The sequence below is a fragment of the Pteropus vampyrus genome, unplaced genomic scaffold, assembly GCF_000151845.1.
Source record: "Pteropus vampyrus isolate Shadow unplaced genomic scaffold, Pvam_2.0 Scaffold23, whole genome shotgun sequence".
In the NCBI taxonomy this organism is placed as follows: Eukaryota; Metazoa; Chordata; class Mammalia; order Chiroptera; family Pteropodidae; genus Pteropus; species Pteropus vampyrus.
Genome location: NW_011888804.1, coordinates 7,566,141 through 7,587,792, shown reverse-complemented (window position 1 = coordinate 7,587,792; position 21,652 = coordinate 7,566,141). Strand labels below are relative to the sequence as shown.

Here is a 21,652-nt window from a genome sequence, read left to right as displayed (position 1 = left end):
AAGAGGGTCAGACAGATAGTCAAAATATCACCTTTATTACTGATAAGTGTTAGCTGGGAGAAGTTATTTATGTCTGAAGGAAAATGGGCCTAATAATAGTGAATAAAATTAAGCAGACCTGCCTACCCAGGTACTAGCAGTGCTAAACTTGTCACCTTCCCTGCCACCACCACCCCCCTCCCACCCTTAAGGCTTACATAGTGTGGAAAAGCAGGGGTAAACATGTGCTCCCTGGGGATAGAGTGACTGGGGACAGGGTGCCAGGGGTGTTTCAGTAATTAAGCATGTGAGCGCACTCTCTCTCCCTCTCCCTCTCTCTCTCTCCTTCTCCCCCTTTATCCCCCTCCCCCTCTCTCCCTCCTTGCCTGGAGAATATGAGTAGCTGAATTCTGTGTAAAGAACAATTCATCCAAGATCGTATTTGTTTTTTTTATCAGGCAAAGGTAGCCGCAGCAGATGAGAAGAAGTTCCAGCAGCAGATCTTGGCCCAGCAGAAGAAAGATTTGACAACTTTCTTAGAAAGTCAAAAGAAGCAGTATAAGATTTGTAAGGAAAAAATAAAAGAGGTAAGAGTACCAATAATTATAGTCACCAAGTTACCATTAGAATTATTGGAACTTAAAATTGATTCATCTTATATTGTGATCAATTTGTAGTCCATAAGCCATTGATTATCAAACTCAACTTTAGAATCACCTGAAATGTTTATTAAAACAGATTGCTAACCCACCCTTATATTTTCTTGATTCAATGGGTCTGGGGTGGAGTTTGAAATATGCATTCCTAACAAGTTCCCAGACAATGCTGGTGGTTTAGTCTAGGTACCATACTTCAGGAATCATTTGGTCTAACTTTAAACCATTCTGGCCTACTTCTACTTTATTCTCCACACTTCAGCCAGAGTGATCTTTTCAAACTATAAATCTAGTCATATCACCTCATGATTTTAACATTTATTGGCTTCACATGGCTCTTAAGATAGATCAAAATACTAGAAGTCCCTACAGTCTCACCTCACACCAGTATTTTCCCCCTACCTGCTTACCCCACCCCTAACTCTTTGCTGCCCCTGCCACGATGGTCACCTTTTGGTTCCTCAAAATATCAAGCTCTGCCCTTCTCCAGGGTCTTTGCTCATATTGTTTCTTCCACCAGGATGCTCTCCCCAATCCTCACCCCAAATCCCTCCTTGACCGCAGTTCTGCTGTTAATTCCCACTCCTCCTCCTTATAAGATTTAGGATGGTTTATTACCACCTTAACTTAAATGTCACTTTCCCTACTAGCTAGTAAGCGATTTAAGCAGAGACCATGACATTGTTTTGTGTGCCCATGACTATATCCCTATGTCTGGTATGTGTGCATATTTGATAAATGAACGATCGATTCTTGAATGTTTGTTGAAAACCACTAGTGGCTCCAGAGTCCTCCCGAGTTTGATATGAACACGCAAATTTCTTCAGTTCTCCTTTCACTTGTACTTACAGGTGAATTGCCTACTGTTCCATAGACTTTCCTTCTCTTTAGATCTAAGATTTCTTACTTGTAGACTACTAGCATATTAAGATTTAATAGAATTTAATGAGACATTGCTCTAGTATATGAAATCATTCACTTGAGCTCATATGCTAAGTTAATAATATGAAACTTAGCAAGGTTCCTCTCCAGTTCTTTTTTCAGTTAGGAAGTGAAAGCAAGTGGTTTGAGGTGGGCCTCGGGATCTTTTGCCCTGCCCAGATGAGCCACTGGTAATTGCTGGGCCTGAGAAATTTGTATTTAATCCACATTGCCTAAATGGGAAGACTCTCTAACACCATGTAAGGCTGAGAGAACCAGGCTGTAGAGAGAAATCGCCCAGCTAAAAAGGTTCACATTCTCTCTGTTTTCTCTTAGTTTTTGCTTGAGCCTAATTATTATGTCATCATGGAAAGATGTTTTTGGATCACAGAGGTTATGATTTTTCAATAAGAAATTTTGAAATTTTCTCAGCTGCAAATATATTCTTATTCCTAACTCCATGTGTTTACTTTTGCTCTGGAGGCCATTCTTTATGACTGCAGCCACCATTCTGAGCTTTTGTAATACGATGGCATTGGAGATTGCATGAACTCCACCTTTAGAAAATTCTCCCACAGAACAGCATTCAAGAGTCCCCACTCAGCCTTTAGGCATAAGGCTATTTTTGGTTCACCGTACTCAGATTTATGAGTCCAGGTGACTGTAGGCCTACACTTATAAGTCTTTCAACACGCTCATGAAGGAAAACAAGCCTAAACGCAATTTGAGATATCCTCAAATAAGCCTTTCTGTGCAAAGCTAATATTACTCCATATAAAGTAAAGCTTAGGTCAAACTGTTTAAAGTGACATGTATATTTAGATACTGATATACTTGAAGGTATTGTCCTTGGGATGATAAAACAATCTCCATTATCCCCACTTTTGATAGATAACAGAGGTGTGGGAAATAAAGAATGAGGGATGGTCCAGAAAAAATTTATTCTTGATTTTAGAGTGAATTTTTAGGATCATATTTGAATTTGGGCGTGCAGTGCAGTGGTACATACCAAGCTGAGTAGCGAAGGCCTCAAGAAACGAGTCAGCCAGCCTTTCTGTTGAAATCCCCGCTCACATCATGCTGGAAACAGCTCTTGCTCTTGTTGATTCTAATATTTCCCCTAAAACAGGAAAGTTAAAATTTGATTTACAAGGACTTCTTGACTAAGTACAAAAATAATCTAAATAATGTGTGATGTCCGCATCACAAAACATTAAATAGCATAGGCATTAGCAGTTAAAAGAGATTTGAACTGAGTAGTTAACCAAATATTGTAGGTCAAACTTGTCCATAGGAACAATATGAACAAAGAGTACACTGTACTTTCTCTAAAAGGGGTCATCTTACTTTCCCTACAAATGAACATCTTCTTAACTGTTCTGATTCACTGCTTTCTTTCCTTTACCCATATGGGCTGGAATAACTATGAAATTTGTGCTTTTTGAAATATAAGTTTTTGTTTACCCTCTGGTCCCAAATGAATAATGTTTTTTTCCTGAAATTCAAATGAGTGACATTTGCAGTGTTACCTCCTGTCTTTGAAATCTATCTGCCTCTGTTGGTCTTTTCATCACCCTCTTTGTCCAAGCTACCATCTTCTCTCACCTGGACCATTGCACTAGCCTCCTGGCTGTCTCCATGGACACACTCTTGCCTTCTTCATTCTGTTCTCCACATGGGAGCCAGAGTCATCTCTTTGAAATGCATCTCATTATGACACCCTCCCCAGCACACACATATAATATCTACTTCTTCTATGCCAAAGGTCAGTGTCCTGTTCTCTAAGGCCTCTACCAGTCCCGTCTATCTGTCCAGCCTCATTTCATGTGACACTGCACAACACTCTGGCCTTTCAGTCCTTGACTATAACGTGTTTCAGTTAACCCAACCTACAGATTTTGCACATGCTGTTCCCTCTACCCAGAGTATTCTTCCCTCTCCTTTTTGACTGGTTCACACCTACAATTTTTCAAATTTCAGCTTAGTTATTACTAAGGTTTAATATTTTCTATTAAACTTCCTTGTAGAACCAAGTACTCACCTTCATTGCAGTTATCACAGTAATTTTTCAGTTCATTTCTATGGTTCTTTGATTAATTTTTTTATTGTAGACTGTAAAGCCTCATGAGGGTAAAAATCATGTTCTTTTGTTCACTATTATATCCTTATATCTTACACAGTGCCTGTCACATAAGAACTCGGTAAATGTGTATCAGTTGAATAAGTGAACAAGTAATTTCTGAGAGTGAGAAGCCAGAGTGAGAGGCCACACGGAAACAAGTCTCCCTCTCACTTAATATTCAATTAATCGATATTAAAAAAATGTTGAGGAGATGTGCAACACCAAGTCTTTTTGTCCTTGCATTCTCTTTTGCCTTCCAAATAATTTAATTTAACATTGCAATAAACTATTATAGTTCCTTTGGCTAATGAGACCGGCATGTGTATTTTTTTTTCCCCCTTTTGTGTGTATGTGTTTGAAGGAGATGAATGAGGACCATAGCACACCCAAGAAAGAAAAGCAAGAGCGGATATCCAAGCATAAAGAGAACTTGCAGCACACACAGGCCGAAGAGGAAGCCCACCTTCTCACTCAGCAGAGACTGTACTACGACAAAAACTGTCGTTTCTTCAAGCGGAAAATAATGATCAAGCGGCACGAGGTGGAGCAGCAGAACATTCGGGAGGTATTTATGATGTTCCCAGCTATTGTCATTAACTTTGCGAGGATCATGACCACGTCTGTTTTGTCCGTTCCTGTATCCTTAGCCTTTATAGGCTTTAGCACAGTGCCTAATGCAAAGTAGGTGTACAAAAAGTCAGGGAATGGATTTACGACTGATCAGAGAATACCCATTTATAGAACAAGAAATCAACTTTTTCCAAATAAATGTAGTAGAATTTTATTGAACATCTAGTATCAGCTATCATGCAGTGGAGGATCCCAAGAGGTAGAGTAGAGAATTTTTGCTTTCAGCTGCTTGTCAAAGACTTGTGTTTTTGAGATTCCACATGAAACATTTAGCATTGTGGTGTTCTATAATTAAGTTCATTCATTCAGTCTTCTAGCACTTACAGAGAGCCTCCTTTGTGATACAGGCTCTGTGCTACAGACACCAGGGCTTCCGAGAAACCATATCTCCTTTGGAGATTAGATCTGAGAAACATTTCTGAAGTGAACTGAAAATAATTTGGACCAAATGGTATGAGAATTTCAGAAGAGGGAGGAGTCAGAAATGGCTTTCCCAAATTTTGGGGAACTGGAGAATATGATGTTATTCACTGAGGCGAGAAACAGAGAATGTGAATCAGGTGCAGATACAAGGGTCATAGGAAATCATTGTGACCTGGAACAATCAGAGAGAGAGAAACCCTCACGAATGAGCTAGCACATTGGTAAAAATACCAAAGTTTGATTAAAAAAAACAAAACAAGACAGTGTTTACCTGCACAAGAGAAACAAGCACTTCAGGTACACTTAACTGGGAATGTGAATTGATATAACTTTTTCGAGAGCAGTATTCCAATAGCAAGAAAAAAGGGTGGAGCAAACTCAAATTTATTGACCACATGTAATTATGGGCCAGGTTCAGGGTCTTTATCTGAAGTTATCTGTGTTATCTCATCTCATTGGAAGAAGAAGAAACTACTGAACATTTTTGAGCCAGGCAATGAGTATTATGGCTAAAATTTTACTTTAGAGAGGTCAGCCCAGTTTGGTGACAACACAGATTGATTAGACCGTGCAATCAATCTTGGTGGGGATGATATTGCTCCTAGGCGGGTGAAAATGGGTTCTTGTGAGGGATGAGGTCCTAGATATTGCAACAACACATAGCCCTCTAAGGGCCACTGTACATTAACTGTACATCATGGTGTTAACATTTCAGGAGTAGAGATGGTCGGGGATGGGGAGTCTAAAAAGGCCCCTGATGGGGATAATAATGGAAAAAACAAAAAAGTTGAGAAACACTGTGTTAGCAAAGAGATCAATGGTAGATGGTGGTGGTAGTTGTTGAAGAGAGATGGATTTGAAATGTATTTTGAACTATAAACAGGACCTGGCATACAATAGAATATAAGAGAAAAGATGAAAGTAGAATCAAAGTTATTTCTAGGGTTTAATGCTTGGAGAAATGCAAATTTGTATGGAAACAGAGAAGCTTAGAGAGATGTGTTGGTAAGAAATTGATTAATTCAGTACCAGACATGTTGAGTTTGTTAGAAGTTAAAAGAGTCTAAATGAAAAAGTCCAGTAGCCAGTTGAAAATAACATATTTGGGATTCTTTTCATCTGGCAATTATTATTATTCTAATAGCACATATTGGGAAGGTGTCTGAGGCTAAGGGGCAGTTAGTGCCCATAAAAGCTGTAGTAGACAATTATTCCCCTCAAATGATAGAAACTATATTTGTGACTTCATTAGTATCAGGTTCTAACCATTTGAGCAAAGAATAGCACTACGAGTCTAGATTTTCTTTTGTTTAGTCTTATTCCAGAACTTCGTGAAAATGTTCAAAGTGTTTTTTTTATAACATTAATCGGACACCAAAGAAGCAAATATAGAAAAATACAGAGTAGTGAAAGTTCTTGATATTTCCATCCACCCAGTCTCTACCCTGAGACTGTCACCATTAATTTGGCATATAATTTCCAGATTTTTTTATGTACATATGGATACATCCATATAGTTTAATATATATTATAGATAACTTTAACTTTACAAAAATAAGATTACATTAGTATCAGCAGGTTTATTTGATTTGCAAGCAACAAAACCAAACTCTGGCTGACTTAGCCAGAAAGGAATTTATTGGAAGGATATGGGGAAGGTGACAAAGCTGAAGAATCACACTGGAAAAGATGAAGAAGCAAGTTAGAAAAGCAACTTCCTTGATCTAGAGAGCAAGAGCTAATGGACATTGCTCAAGCACCACCATTTGAACGTATCGCCTCCAACCACGTTTAATTTTTGTTTGGTTGCTGCTTAAGATTCAAATTCCTAGGAGAGAGAGAACTTGATTGAGTAATGTGCTCACTCCCTTAATCTCTAATTCCAGATAGGGTGGAGTAGTTCCTCCCACCCCCAAGCAAAAAGAGGAGCTGGTTAACAGAGGAAGGGGAAATGGATACTGAACCTACAAAAAAAGAAAAAGAAAAAGAAAAAACAGACTCCCACTACACAGTTTTGTAACTTTTTTTTTCATTTACTATCTAGAACATTTGACTCTGCCTCATTCTTTTTAAATATTAATAGTATTGGTGGTGGTGGGCATGGCTATATTATTTAGTACTTCTTAGTGGATATTTTGTTGAAGTTTTACAATATTGCTAACAATACTACAGGAAACATCTTTGTACATAGATCTTTTTAGGCAAATGCAAGCATTTTGTAGGATATATTTTCATAAGTGAAATTTCTGGGTCAGAATGGATACATCTAAATTTTTAACAGATATTGCCAAATTGCCCTCTAAAAGGGTTTATATGCTCCCACCAACAAAGAGTACCCTCTTTTCTTGTATCTTTGCCAAAACTGAGTATTAGCAATCCTTTTAATTACTGAAAACATTTTAAAAGATCAACCTAGACTAAGTCGAACCTCTTCCGTTCTCATCACTGCACACAGATGCTCACTATTTTCTAGGCAGTTATGAAAGTAAGAACTGAAACTAAGAAAGCATTAAATGTCTTAGGCTAACAACATCTCCAGTTAAAAGTTTGAATTCTAGTTCTTACTCAACCTCAGTGGGCATGAGTACAAAAATTTTGACTTGAGTGAGATCAGCTGCTTTCACAGAAGTCAACTGTACTTCTTTTGAAACTTAATTAGAATGGTTGGGTCACAGTTGGAAAGGGTTTATTAGGGGGACACACCCTGGATCCACGTCTGACACAGGAGGCAGATTCACATAAAGTCTGATGAAGTGCTTAGGGGCCACGGTGTTTGAAAAGTACCTACATTTCAATACTGAGCTCATACTCAGCTTAGCAAGACGCTCACAGTCTGTGATGTGAACTGTGGAAAGGGAGCTATGTGTTTCCTCACACTCCTTTCAGGGCGTGTATGCATTGAGTGCACTGGTGGGCAGAATCACCTGAACCATCACACTTGTTTTTGTATTTTTGCTCAGCTTATTTTGTTGAATTTGTAAGCTAAAAGTACACATGATGTGGCTCTATTGTATGTTATGTCATTTGGACAGATGGAACAACCACTGCATTGTCTAGATAGAGCAGAGGAATTCTTCACAATCTGTATCACAGACTGCAAAAGCATAAAACAAGAAAATAGAAGCCCTCACTGGGACATCTTTTAATGGAAAATGTTGAATACCTAAAAACTTGTGTTTTAGCCTCAGTTCTGCTTTGCAAAAGTTGTATGAACTTATATTAGTCTCTCAGTTCTCAAATTCCTTACTATCATATTTAAAAGGGGTGAATCCTTAAAATCTTATCACCTCAGAGGGTTGCAATTATAAGTAAAATATACAAAATCATTTTTAAGACTTGAAAGCACATTACACATTATTACATAGGCGTAGCACTGGGCTCATAAGATGAATAATGTTTTTTGCCACGGTTTAAAATATTATAGACAGTTTACTAACTTACATCTCAGCAATTCAGATGTATGAATTAAAGGTGAAGGGAACAACCTACAATTATAATAGAAAGGTCATTTCAGTATCATGTTTCTCTCACTTTTCTAACAGTTTATAAAAACTAGTTTTAAGATATTCATTTCTGAATACAGAAAAATAATAATGACACATGTATTCTGAAGCGTGTTCTTATGGTCTTTCATTTCATCTTCACAAGAATGGTGGAAAAGTTTTCTGCACTTTACACCTGTGGAAACTAAAACGTAGATTAAGAGACTTGCCCAAAAGCATACATAAAGAGTCAATGGAAGAGCTGAAACTGACTCGCACCCTGACTATTTTTCTATTGATTCTCAAACTTTAGTATATATCAGAATTTACTGGGTGGTTTATTATAAAGACCAATCGCTTGTAACCCAGGTGTTCTGTGAACATTCCAAAGCATTTTATTAAACATAAAGCGAAGCATTTGATTTCTTCCAAAAGTGTTTATTTTGTATTTTCTGTTTCTTTCCCCATGAGATTCGGGGCTCTGGGCAACTCAGACTCAGTTTGGACTTCTCAGTTTAGGAAAATGTGGAATGTATAAGTGCCCAATATTAGGAATCCTGATACTCAGACGTTCAAAATGATATAGTGACCTAGGACAGGACATTTACCCATTTCAAGGGCTTTTCTTGGCTTTCTCTCGGTCACTAGACTAGAATAGCTTTAGACTCTGGGAAGGGCTCACTGTCCTTTAGTGCCACCTAGGGGCCAGTTAGTGATTTTTAAAAGAAGACATTTGATGGTCCAGGTAAAGAGGAAAAATAAAAAAGAGGGGAAAAAATGCAGGAAGAGATGTGGGGGAGATGCTCTGAGATCTTATCTTTCATACCTTAAAACAAATGTAAATTGCACTTCTGATATTTCTCCAGTAGAAAATAAACTCCATAAGGAGGATGTACTTATTCACTACTCTATCCCTACTGCCGACAACGATGCCTGATACATACAGAGCGCTCAACAAAGACTTGTTGACTGAATGAATGATTAGCGACTTAGCTCCAGTAATAGATGCCGTGCTATTTAAAGGACTTCTCTTCAAATAGATAGAAGGCCCAAGTTTGCGAGATATTCTCAACCACACCAGTATACAAATGTTATTGAAAATTCTATGAAGATAAAATTTTCCTCAATCGTGGATGTCCCGTTGTTGAGGCATCCCATTGTTCTAATTTAAAGTCCAGCTTAAAAGCTTTCCCCTTTCCTTGGCCTTTTGCACTAGTGGTAATACAACCCTTTTCAGAAATCTTACAGCATAAAATCTTTACCTCTTTTATAGCACTATCACTTCCAACCTTGCCTTCCCTTTTAAAAATGTATACATAAAACTTATTTCCCTGCATTCATTAAGGTTCTTTACACATTACTGAAATTTATTTGAGCCAAAAGCAAGAAATTTACTACAAAAATATAAGACTGTTTCATAAAACCCAATAGCAATAATATGGCTGGACCTACAGGCAGCTTAGAACCAGCCTGGAACTTGGGCGTCAGTATATTCCCTTCGCTAGCGATCCTCAACCTTTTTGGCACTGGGGACCAGTGCTCCTATGAGAATCTAATGCTAGTGCTGGGTAGCGGCTATGTTGTTCCTGCTATGTTGTTCCTAACAGGCCACAGACCAGTACCAGTCCACAGTTCAGAGGTTGGGAACCCCTACCCTATGCTTCCTTCTTCTCGCTTTTTCATTCTTCTTGCTCCAAAACCCAGCTTTCCCTAATCCTCAGCACTCATAACAGCAGATAGCTACCACATATGTAGTTTTTACATGCCCCTCAATTCCAGCCGCACGTAAAGATTAACTGTCTCTGAATTCGAATTCCAAATTTCCCAGAGGGAAAATAGATTGATTCAGCCAGCTGTGAGCTGAGCATATACTTCAATACATGTCTGTTCCCTATTACAGTATTAGCAAGCTGAGGGCAGAGTCATAGGTTAGTAAATATTTTTATGTACCCAGAACACATGGTTCAAATCTTTGATATAGTGCCATTCAGGAAATATTCTTGAACTGATGAATGAAAAAATTTTACCCAAATTCTCCCTCCCTGCCTTTTTTTCTAGTTTTCATTCTTTTCCCCTCTTCAATAAAAAAAGAAAGACATGAGTAGAACTGGAAAAAAAACAGGACGATTAGAACTAGAAATGATCAAACAGTCTGTTATGGAAAAGATGAAAGGGAAGAGATCTCTTCTGCTTTTTCCCAGCATGCTGTGAACTCTGAGATTTTAAAAACTAGGCAATTGGCCTACTTCTGATACATGCAGAAAACAGGGTATTTTCCCATAAGAACATTGCAGACATTGTCAGTTTAATTCAATGATTCTCAGCTCTGACTGTGAATTAGAATCACCTGTAGAACTTAAAAATATTGATGTCACCGTCCCACCGCAGACAATTATCAGAATTTCAGCTTGTGGGATTAAGGCTTCTTATGTTATAAAAGCTTCTTCGCATGATTTTAGTGGACGGCCAGGGTTAAGAACCAGTGGTTTGCTTAACTGAAGAAACATTTATTTAGACCTGTGTGTAACACATAACCTAATTAAGGATCATAGCAGCTCTGTGAGGTAAGAAAGGCTCAAGTAAAATTAATCCCATTTTACAGCTAGTGTGTCTGTGATGGCTGTGAAGTTGCCCATCTTGTAAATGGTGGACCCACATACAGAACCTAAATCTCCAGGGATTGTTAATCTCATCTCATTAGGTCATGCTGCCAAACATTAATGGGTTTAATTAAGAGGTAGTCGTGCCATTCATTGCCATCCCTCACTCAGTTGTGCAGTCCTTCCAGTTCATCCCCATTCACCTCTCTCCATTTATCTTTTGTTCTGAAATGCAGGAACTAAATAAAAAGAGGACACAGAAGGAGATGGAGCACGCCATGCTTATCAGGCACGACGAGTCCACCCGAGAGCTAGAATACAGGCAGCTGCACACATTACAGAAGCTACGCATGGATCTGATCCGTCTACAGCACCAGACTGAACTGGAAAACCAGCTGGAGTACAATAAGAGGCGAGAAAGGGAACTGCACAGAAAGCATGTCATGGAACTTCGGCAACAGCCAAAAAACTTAAAGGTAAGGAGAAGAAAGTGAAGTATTTCCCTGTTTGCGCTCCAGGATGGAGTTGGACTGGATCAATGGTTCCTACACCTGGGTAATTGTCAGTGTCGCCTGGGCAACTTACAAATTCCTGGGCCTCATACCTCTGAATCAGACTCTCCAGATGTGAAGCACAAGAATCTGTATAAAACAAATTCCCGAGGAGATGCTGCTGGGCAACGTGGTTTGCAAACCGTTATACTTTTTCTTTGTTAACTATTAGGTGATTTCTCTGACCCCTTCATGATCTGCCCTTTTTAAAATTATAGCATATGGACTAATAGCAGTCCATGGTTCTAAAACTAGGAAATGAGACCGTTACCTGGCAGGTATAGGGAGGATAAATTTCATCCTCATGCCAACTCACATTATTGTTAGTAGCAGTCACTACCTTAAGTGCTGCTGTATTCAGAAAGACTTTAAAGCCACATCCAAGCTTTTATGGAAGAATATGATTTATTGGTGACATCTGACATCTGTCATGGGCATGGGAGTCAGGAGTGAATCTATTTGTGCCGGGCACTTATTACCCCTGCCCTTTGGCCCTTACTGCCTCAGGTAATTTTAACTGAGTGCTAATTAACAAGCTATTTGGACTAAGCCATTGCTATATGTCAAGGAAGACTTTGTCACTGTTGATACAGATATGAGGCCAACCTCGAACACTCTGGCCATGCTCCTCTCTAGCCAAATCCTAACCTGTCTAATTAGTGATCCCTGTAATCACAGCTCCTCCAGGTGTTGTTCATGAAGCACACATGTGACTATGAGGCAACCTGATGGAACGCCTGTTGGTCTTAAAAATACCCAAGTATAACCTCTTAATGGGGGAAAATGAAATCACTTTTCCTTTTTATTTATGCTGAAATTTAGTGGAATTGTCAAGGAAACACAGCAGTGAGATCTGCCTTGTATGTTGCCATCACTTGGAAACCGGGGATGGGGTAGGGAATCATGACCAAAAAAAAAAAAAAAAAACGAGTAGACAAGCACATTAAAACACTTATAACTATTTCATATGTTTAAAAAAAAAAAAAAAAAAAGGGCAAAACAATTAATAATAGAAAACATTGAGAATTTTGACTAGGAAACATTAAAATAATGAACAAACTTTAACAAACTAAGCTTCATAGTATTTCCCAACCCACTTAGAGTTGTGATCCCTTGTAAAAATTCAGTTTTTAATCCATTCATAAATTCAAAATCACTTCTATTTATTTAATATATAACCAAAAGTATTGGTAGAGTTGACTCTTGTCTGTGTCATGTCTTATTTTCATTATGATAGACTCGTAATGTGGGTGACTGCACCTATAATATAGTGATAGAATGGAAGACTTTCTGTATTTACTGATGTGTCTTTATTTTCCTTTTGTCACCTTTTCCACACAGGCCATGGAAATGCAAATTAAAAAACAGTTTCAGGACACTTGCAAAGTACAGACCAAACAGTATAAAGCACTCAAGAATCACCAGTTGGAAGTTACTCCAAAGAATGAGCACAAAACAATCTTAAAGACACTGAAAGATGAGCAGACGAGAAAACTTGCCATTTTGGCAGAGCAGTATGAACAGAGTATAAATGAAATGATGGCCTCTCAAGCGGTAAGTGGTTAGGTTCGGTGCCACGCCTTCAAGAGCTTTGGGAATCAAGAAAACTCAAGATCCAGCCTTTTGTTCCCAAGATGGTTCTTGCACAAATTTAGGATATTGGTGTTTTTCTGCCCAAAGAACTGAGGAAATGACGACGCTGAATAAAGCCACGCCAATGCGGATACTTGCTGGAGTGTGTATTATAAGATGGAACTCAAGGAATAACATGCTAAATCAGACCTGTGGCACATAGGGATTTTGAGGGCAAAGTGTGGTAGATATGCATAGAATATCATATTTTTATTCGTCAACGATTGCTCAAATAATGTGAAGCATCGATGAATAAGACACACAGACACATTCATTCAATGAACTTTTACTAAGCATCTGTGTTCAGCACCCTGCTGGGCTCAGAGATAGTGATGAGCTAGAAAGACAACAATTGGTCCCTGTCCTCACACTTTTGTCAGCCAAGTGAGGAGGTCAGATAACTTAAGCAATAAAAATAAGCAAAGAAGTGCTTTGAAGTGGGAGGTGCTGGGGGCTGTGTGAGCATGAGTCGGAACAACTTATCAGGTCTAGAGAAAGCTTCCCAGAAAGAGCCAAGAGCTTGAAGGAATTTATTGAAGTAAACAGTTTCCATAGAAAGAGACCTATGTAGGCCAAGGTCCAAAAGGTGGAAAGTATGCATTTGGGGGACTGAAAGAACTTTGGTGTGATTCCCCAAGTTCAAGAAGGAAGATTGTGGGAGCCTAACATGGAGAGGTCATAAAGGTTTCAGTGAGCCAGGGATGGGAGCTTGCCCAGTATTTCAGTGAAGGTTTCACAAAACGAATCTTAAAGAATAATAATAATTCGCCAAATAGGCAGAAGAAGAATAACTATTCCTGGCAAAGGATACTGTGTATGCAAAGACTGAGCCCCCTGAAAGAGGATGGTGCATTTGAAAAACAATGAGTAGTCGATATAGCAGGAGTATAAACGGAAACAGGTGGATAGTCAGGGGTCAGATCCTCAAAAGCCAGGAGTTTGGGCATTATTGTATAAACAATGGAGAGCTGCTGAAGCCTATTTTAAGAAAAGGTGACAGGATCAGATTTGTGTTATAGAATGATACTGGCGGTAATGTCACAAACATAAATAAAGAGACCTGTCAGGAAGCTATTGTAATAGTCCAAGGAAAAAAAATGAATAAAGGCCTGAACTAAGAGAAAACGTGCTGGTAGAGATGGTGAAGAGGGAGAAGGATGTAAGAAATATTTAGGAGGTAGAATAGCTTGAACTTAGCGATCAGTTTGAGAGGTAGGTTTGATAGCAGTGGAATGAATGGGTTATCATTTTAACGAGATAGAAAATCAGAAGGAGGAATGAGTTTGGATACCTGAAAGATAATTGGCTGAGTTGTGGACATGTTATCTGGGCTATTTGGGTATCCAAATAGAGAGGTACAAATATGGAAATCTGTAGTTCAAGAGGGTGTCAAGATTAAAGACAAAAAGATTGGCATCATTGTTATATGGCGGCAGTCGTTACTGTTAGGAATACCTAAGATCTTCTAGGAACAAGAAATAGAATTAGAGAGGGAGGGGACTAAGGACAGAGTCGTGGACACCAATGTGTGAAGGCTGAGTAGAAGTAGTCCAAAGAAGATGAATAATCAGCAATATGGGAGGGGAACCAGAGGGAGCACATCACTGAAGCCAGAACAGATGTTTCTAGGGGATGATTTTGCATGTTACAGAGAGACCGATTGGACCTAGCAGTGGATTTGTCCATTGACTGTCACCAACAATCAGTAGAGTGGTGGAAATGGAAGGCATTAGAGTGCATTGAAAAAGTTATTATTAAGTGAGCTAGAGACCATAAATGAGATTGCTTTTCCAAGATCCTTATCAGAGAAGGAAAGGAGAAAAAGAACTATAGCTAGTGGTAGAGACAGTTAAAGGGGGACTTCTGTTAATTGAGAAAGGCTTAAACGTGTCCTTAGGCTGAGGATAGGAGCCAGTATATTCATTCATTCATTCATTCATCCAATAAGTATTTATTTAGTGTCTATACTGTGCCCCAGGCATCCTGGGATACTGTGGTGAATAAGACAGTCATCAGTCATATCTTCATGGAATTTATAGAAGAGTGGGGGACGTTGAAAAAAATCTTCTCAGTAAAATGGCAGAGCAAATGCAGTGTGTTAACAGAGTATAAACCAGGAGAGCTAGGCTGGTAAGGAGAGTCAGGAAAGGCCTCTAAGACATACTGATTTTTTAAAGCTGAGCACATTCTAGGCAAAAGGTACTGCATTTGTAAAAATAGGAAAGACAGTGGCACTTTTAATGAACTCTCAAGTCCATTATGTTTGGGATATAGAGAACTAGGAGGAGATATTAAAATGAGAATAAAACTGGAGGGTAAAAAATGGGCTAGGTCATGTAGAGGCTTGTAAACTTTCTTTAAAATCTTGATCTTTATCCTAAAAGCAATGGGAAGCTATTGAAGAGTATTAGGGGGGGGACTGACATCAGATTTGCATTTCTGAACGATCATTGTGATGACATGTGGAGAATGACCTGAGAGATGGCAAGAACCAGGTATAAGAAGATCAATTATTAAGTTGCTGCTTTTACCTGGACATGAGGGCATGGTGTCTAGACTAGAGAGGGGGCAGTTGAGATAAAGCAAAAGTGACTAAATTGGAGAGATAGGCAGGAGGTGGAATTGAAAGCCTTTAGTAAGAGATCGAACGTGGAGACTGAGGTATTAAGAATAGCTTCCCAGTCTCTCGTTTGAGCAAAATGTTAGACGATGGAGCCATTTACCTTCATGGTGAAGAAGGAAGATGAGTTAATATTAGTCATATTGAGCTTAAGGGCCTAGGAAACTTCCAGGTAAAGATGTCTCTAGTAGACTAGATGAGCTAGCCTGGACCTCAGAAGAGAAATCTGATTTAGAGGTAGAAATGTGGGGGTTATTTGCATACAGATTGTAATCAAAGCCTTTGGAAAAGCCTTTAGAAGAGAGATTAGAGGAAGAAGATGGCCTATGATAAAGCCTTAGGAACACCCACATTTAATGGCCCAGTAAGGTCAGGAGTAGCTGGAAAAGGAGAGGAAGGAGGAAAAAACCAAGAGGGTGTGTGATATCTCAAAAGATAAGAGAAGGATTTCAGGAAGGAGAGGGCAATCCATAATATCAAATGCTGCTTGGGAGCTCAGGTAAGATGAAGACTCCTTCAAGGTGGTCATCAGTGACCTTAATGTGAGCAAATAAGTAGAGGGATAGGATCATAATGAGCACAAGATGGGGAGGGAGAGCTGACAGGGACATAAAGGTTGATAGAATTTTTGTCTTGTTCATCTTTGTATTCTCAGCATCTGCATCAATACCTGGCACACAAGTGCTCAATGTATGTTTGTTATGTAAGTGGGAGAGACGTGTTCAGAAATATAGGTTCATGATTGCCCTTGAATAAAAGGAGAGAAATACCCTTTCCTCTGAGGCAGAGAAGAGATAAAATATGTATGATAATTACAGCTATCCTTCACTGACTGCATGCCATGTGCCAGGCACTGCTTTAAGTGTCTCATAAGTGTTATCTCATTTCATTTTTATGAAACCCCTTTGAAGTAGTTACCGTTTTAAGCCAAATTGACCTATGAGGAAATTAAGGTTTATTGAAGTAAAGCTACTTGCTTAGGGCAGGATTTGGCAAACTTTTTCTGTAGAGGGAAGACAGTAAATATTTTAGGCCTCACACACAGAGACCACAGGATCTCTGTCACAACTGCTCAGCTCTGCTATTGTAGTACAAAAGCAGACATAAATAGTACATAAATGAATGAGCATGTCTGTGTTCCAATAAAACTTTATTTACAAGAATAAGCAGCAAACCAGATTTGGCCCTTGGGCCATAGTGTGCCCACTCCTGACTTAGGGAGTCACATGGCTAATTAGTGGTGGAGCTAGGATTTGAACCTATTTGCAGGGGAGCCTGTAAGCCTGTATGCTTGGCCACCACTACATTATGCTGCTTCTGTCATATCCTTTTCTTCCGTGTGATCCACTTGAGAAAACATACATGATATTTACTATACTTTTATAAATGGAATGTTTGGGTGATGAATACCAAATACTGGTATGTCCTCTGATTTCTAGACTGGCACTTTGTTATAGAGTCAGAGCTGGTACAGAATAACATAGTTACTGACATTTGTAATAGAATGCCAGAAATAAGAGGAGATGGAGGCGTTTCAGTGGTCTGAACTGCCCAAAGGTTGAGCCCCTCGCCCACTTGGCCAGGACTTATAGCAATCAACGCAACAGGTAGAAAAGGACAGCGTGTCATTTCCTTTATTGGTAAGGAAGCTCCCATATCCAGAGAGAGTCGGTAACAGTCTCATTGGGAGCCAGTAAACTCTTTGGCATTTATCTGTAAGGCTATTTCTGCTGCAGTTTGACTGTTCATTGTGTCTAGTATTTCTTCTCCCTTTATAGCTCATTAGGGAAATGGGAAGAAAGATGTCCTCTTTAGTGGGGTTCAGTGAAAGCTGGTTAAGATTAATTATTGGAAAGTACCTTGATAATGATTACATTATTTTGTGTTCGTTTGATATAGTTTATGTCTCTAAAAGTACTAATGAAGATACTATGCAAATAACCTTCTAAAACTATTCTAACAACATTTCAAAAAGTCATTTCTCAATCATGCTATCGAGATATACTGTTAATTGTCACTAATTGTACAGATAGAGAAGGAAGCATAAGGTAGAGGATAAGCATCTTGGCAAAGTGGGCTATGTGGAAACATGCAGATGAACTCAGGGTAGACAGAACTGTCTCATTCAAGGGTTCTAATCTTACTGTTCCCAGCCAAACTGATGGCCTGCTAAATCTAGACGAAACCAAGCCTGGGACAGGAGGGCCATCATCCCTTAAACATCCTCCTGCTCGTGGCCAGCTACATTCACTTTTAAGACTGGCATTTCTGCTACCTGAGTTGGCCTAATTTAGGTGCTGCAAGAAGCAAGGGAAACTGTATCAGTGTGGCTTATAATCTGGACTTCACTGCTTCAAATCAGAATATGCCCCTTAAGATGATCAAGGCTACCTACTGTGGGGAACAGGTCTGAGCCACTTGAGTTTTAGATTGGCTGGCCAACAGGATAACTTAGCCAACAAGAGGGACCAACATTACTTGATGAGTGTGTAACAGTACTATGGTGTATTCCTCAAGTGTTATGGAGACTGGACTAATTTTTTTTTAAAGCTAAGGATATCTAAATGTATGATGGTTTGCAGGTTAAAGCTATCTAAATATGGAAATAGTCAAAACCAAAATAATGTTAACAGCTACTATTTTTCGAACACTTGGTATACATCAAGAACTAAGCCTAGGATTTTATATGAATTCTTTCCTTTCACTCTCACGCCAATCTTAGACAGTAGGAACTTATTACTTTCCTGAAGTAAAAATAAATAAATGAGACTTGGAGAGGTTAAGTAACTTGCCAAGGTGACACATCTACGTGAATGGCAGAGCTTGAATTCAAGCTCAGAAGTCTGCCTCCAAAGCCCACAGGTTTGATCACTGGGGTGTGTAGCATTCTTGCCAGTGTGGTTTTCTTAAAAATGTTTTTGTTTTCTTAAGAAGGGATGTTTTAAGAAAAGAATGTGTTTTTAGAAGTTTGTAGCCCATTGGGCAGAGTGTACTATTTTTGATTGCTAACTCTGGATGTACCCAAGGCATCTGTTTTTCTGAGGGAACCTGTTTCAACCCAAACAACAAAACCTCTTCCAGTACTCACCAAGCACTGTGAGCTAGGAGTGAATTACAGTGTGTTTCTTCTGTACCCGCAGTTACGGCTAGATGAGGCTCAAGAAGCAGAATGCCAGGCCTTGAGGCTACAGCTCCAGCAGGAAATGGAGCTGCTCAACGCCTACCAGAGCAAAATCAAGATGCAAACAGAGGCACAACATGAACGTGAGCTCCAGAAGCTAGAGCAGAGGGTGTCTCTGCGTAGAGCACATCTTGAGCAGAAGGTATGACAGTGTTCCTCTGGGTCCTGTACAGCTGGGTGGAGGGTGGGGCACAGCCTAGGGAACTGCCATTTATCGAGCCCTGCCTATGTGCTGGGGGATTAAAGTGGGCACCATTAGCTTAGTGCCCACTTAGGCATAATCTCCATTCTACAGGCAGGATGCTAAGACTCCACATGGTTAAGTTACCTGCATAAATCTGATCCCACAGTCTAAGCTCTTTCTATTACTCTGCTAGGAAACCCTCCACCTTCATAGCCAGAGAAACACATGGGTTACTGGGTAGTTGATATGACATATGAAAGGTACTATGAGCTGATAGCATGGCTGCTAAATGGCACAAGGAAGCCAAATGCAGATTCGGCTTTTATTTTCAGCGATTTCAAAGTGAAAAGAAATCACCAGCAGGGCTCTTTAAAAAAATTAAAATGAAGAGAGGCTGATATTGCCACGCATAATAAATGTTATCTGCATTGAAATATTCATTGCTTTAGATGTTGCTGAGGAATATGAAGTAGAAAAGGTTTCATAAAGCATCTCAAAGCTGTTAAGCATTTATTTGCTTAACCAGTTATTTGTGCTTTCTTCTGGTAGTTCCCTGAGACCAACGTAAAAGACTAGTTTCCCAGCTCCTGTTCTTGAACTAAATTGCTAATGACCCAGGGGGCATTTGGTTCTCAACGGGATAGCAGCACAATCTAATTGTGCTTGAGTGTCTTTTAGCTTCTCTTGAGTCATCTCCTGCTGAGAAAGGATACTGACCCAGATCAGCCCAGCTGCTTGGCTTGCTAGGATGGTAGGGCTAACCCTAGGTGGGCCCCAAACATTTTTATTTTGTGAGCAAGTTTTATATATAATGAATTAGATACCAGGCATTTATCACAGGCCTCTCCCAACCTGCCCCAGTCTGGTTTACTCCCAGTTGCTATGTGGGGTTGCGTGTCATGTGTGTGCATCTGTGTACATGTGTGCATACGCGTGCCTGTTGGGAGATCCTTTCCATTAAGAACTGCTCATTGTGCTTATTTCAGATTGAAGAAGAGCTGGCTGCCCTTCAGAAGGAACGCAGCGAGAGAATAAAGTATCTATTGGAAAGGCAAGAGCGAGAGATTGAAACTTTTGACATGGAGAGCCTCAGAATGGGATTTGGGAATTTGGTTACATTAGATTTTCCTAAGGAGGACTATAGATGAGATTAAATTTTTTTTCCATTTACAAAAAAAAAAAAAAAAAAGAAAACAAAAAAATTCAGACCCTGCAAAACCACATTCCCCATTTTAACGGGCGTTGCTCTCACTCTCTCTCTCTCTCTTACTCTTACTGACATCGTGTCGGACTAGTGCCTGTTTATTCTTACTCCATCAGGGGCCCCCTTCCTCCCCCCGTGTCAGCTTTCAGTGCTGGCCAAAACCTGGCCATCTCTTCTATTCATAGTACACGTCACAGTATTGATGTGATTCAAAATGTTTCGGTGAAAACTTCGGAGACAGTTTTAAGAAAACCAATAAACCAACAACAAAAAAGTGGATGTATATTGCTTTAAGCAATCACTCATTACCACCAATCTGTGAAAGTAAAGCAAAAAAATAATAATAAATGCCAAGGGGGAGAGAGACACAATATCCGCAGCCTTACACCTTAACTAGCTGCTGCATTATTTTATTTTATTTTATTTTTTTGGTATTTATTCATCAGGAATAAAAAAAAAAAACAAAGTTTTATTAAAGATTGAAAATTTGATACATTTTACAGAAACTAATTGTGATGTACATATCAGTGGTGACATATTATTACTTTTTTGGGGCTGGGGGGTGGGTGGGGTGAAGAGATCTTGTGATTTTTAAGAACCTGCTGGCAAGAGTTTAACTTGTCTTCAGCATATTCTGATTGTATCATAATCATTTTCTGCTGTTGCAGAGGATGTGAATACACTTAAGGAGCTCACAGAATCCCAGTAGCACAAATTGGGCTTTGGCAAATCGTGTATTTTGTGTATAGAAGGAATTTAAGGAGAGGTATTACTTATTTTCATATTGTATTTTAACTGTTTCTCTGATCAAATTTTTTTACTTCCTCCTCCTATTCCTCCCCACCTCCCTCCTTTTCCAATTCAGTATTTGGAATTCAACACTGTCTCTCAATCAGATCATCTTGATCTTTTTCTTTATTTCCCTTCCCCTCCCTAAGTCCAATATCTTGGTCATAAATATTGCATTATTCACACTTTCAAACTGTGTATTTTCTTACAATAAAAAATGATGAAAAAAAAAAGGCTTTACTTCTTTTGCATGCACTTTAAAAACAAAAACAAAAAACATTTTTCAGGTTCCAAGGAAGAGCATGATAACTGTCAGAGCTTTTAATTATATTTGTAAATAAAAGTGTTCATCACATCGCCTTGCTGTGTTATTGTAGCAGGAAGTTTCCCTTCTAGGTTTACCAGTTCATAATGCAGATGGAGAGCCACCCTCCAGAAACCGTTCTCTGTAGCGCCTGCTGCTCCAAGAAGAGCCATTCACGATTTTCAGGTAAAGCTGTGCCTTCCAAGTGCTTATACAAGACCGAACATAGTGTTGCATTGTTTGAAGTCAACTGCATCTTTTTTCCCTTAATAGAAAAAGCCATATGCATACACACGCACACACGCGCATACCCCAATGTGCCAGTCATACGTAGGAGTACGTATTGCTAAGGAGAGAATAGAAAATTTAGGCAC

At 39.2% G+C, this 21,652-nt stretch overlaps 1 protein-coding gene across 2 annotated transcripts in view; it reads left to right on the top strand.

The window, feature by feature from the left end:
* TAOK3 (TAO kinase 3) overlaps window positions 1-20,227 on the top strand; it is a 152,355-nt gene extending 132,128 nt beyond the window's left edge. For both annotated transcript variants that reach the window (XM_023528253.1, XM_011355842.2), the window contains 6 exons: window positions 438-566; window positions 4,040-4,243; window positions 11,050-11,289; window positions 12,706-12,918; window positions 18,757-18,939; window positions 19,968-20,227. In XM_023528253.1, coding sequence (XP_023384021.1) covers window positions 438-566; window positions 4,040-4,243; window positions 11,050-11,289; window positions 12,706-12,918; window positions 18,757-18,939; window positions 19,968-20,129 — 1,131 coding nt within the window. In that variant the 3' untranslated portion in view covers window positions 20,130-20,227. The remainder of the gene's footprint in view (window positions 1-437; window positions 567-4,039; window positions 4,244-11,049; window positions 11,290-12,705; window positions 12,919-18,756; window positions 18,940-19,967) is intronic.
* The last annotated feature ends 1,425 nt before the right edge of the window (window positions 20,228-21,652 follow it).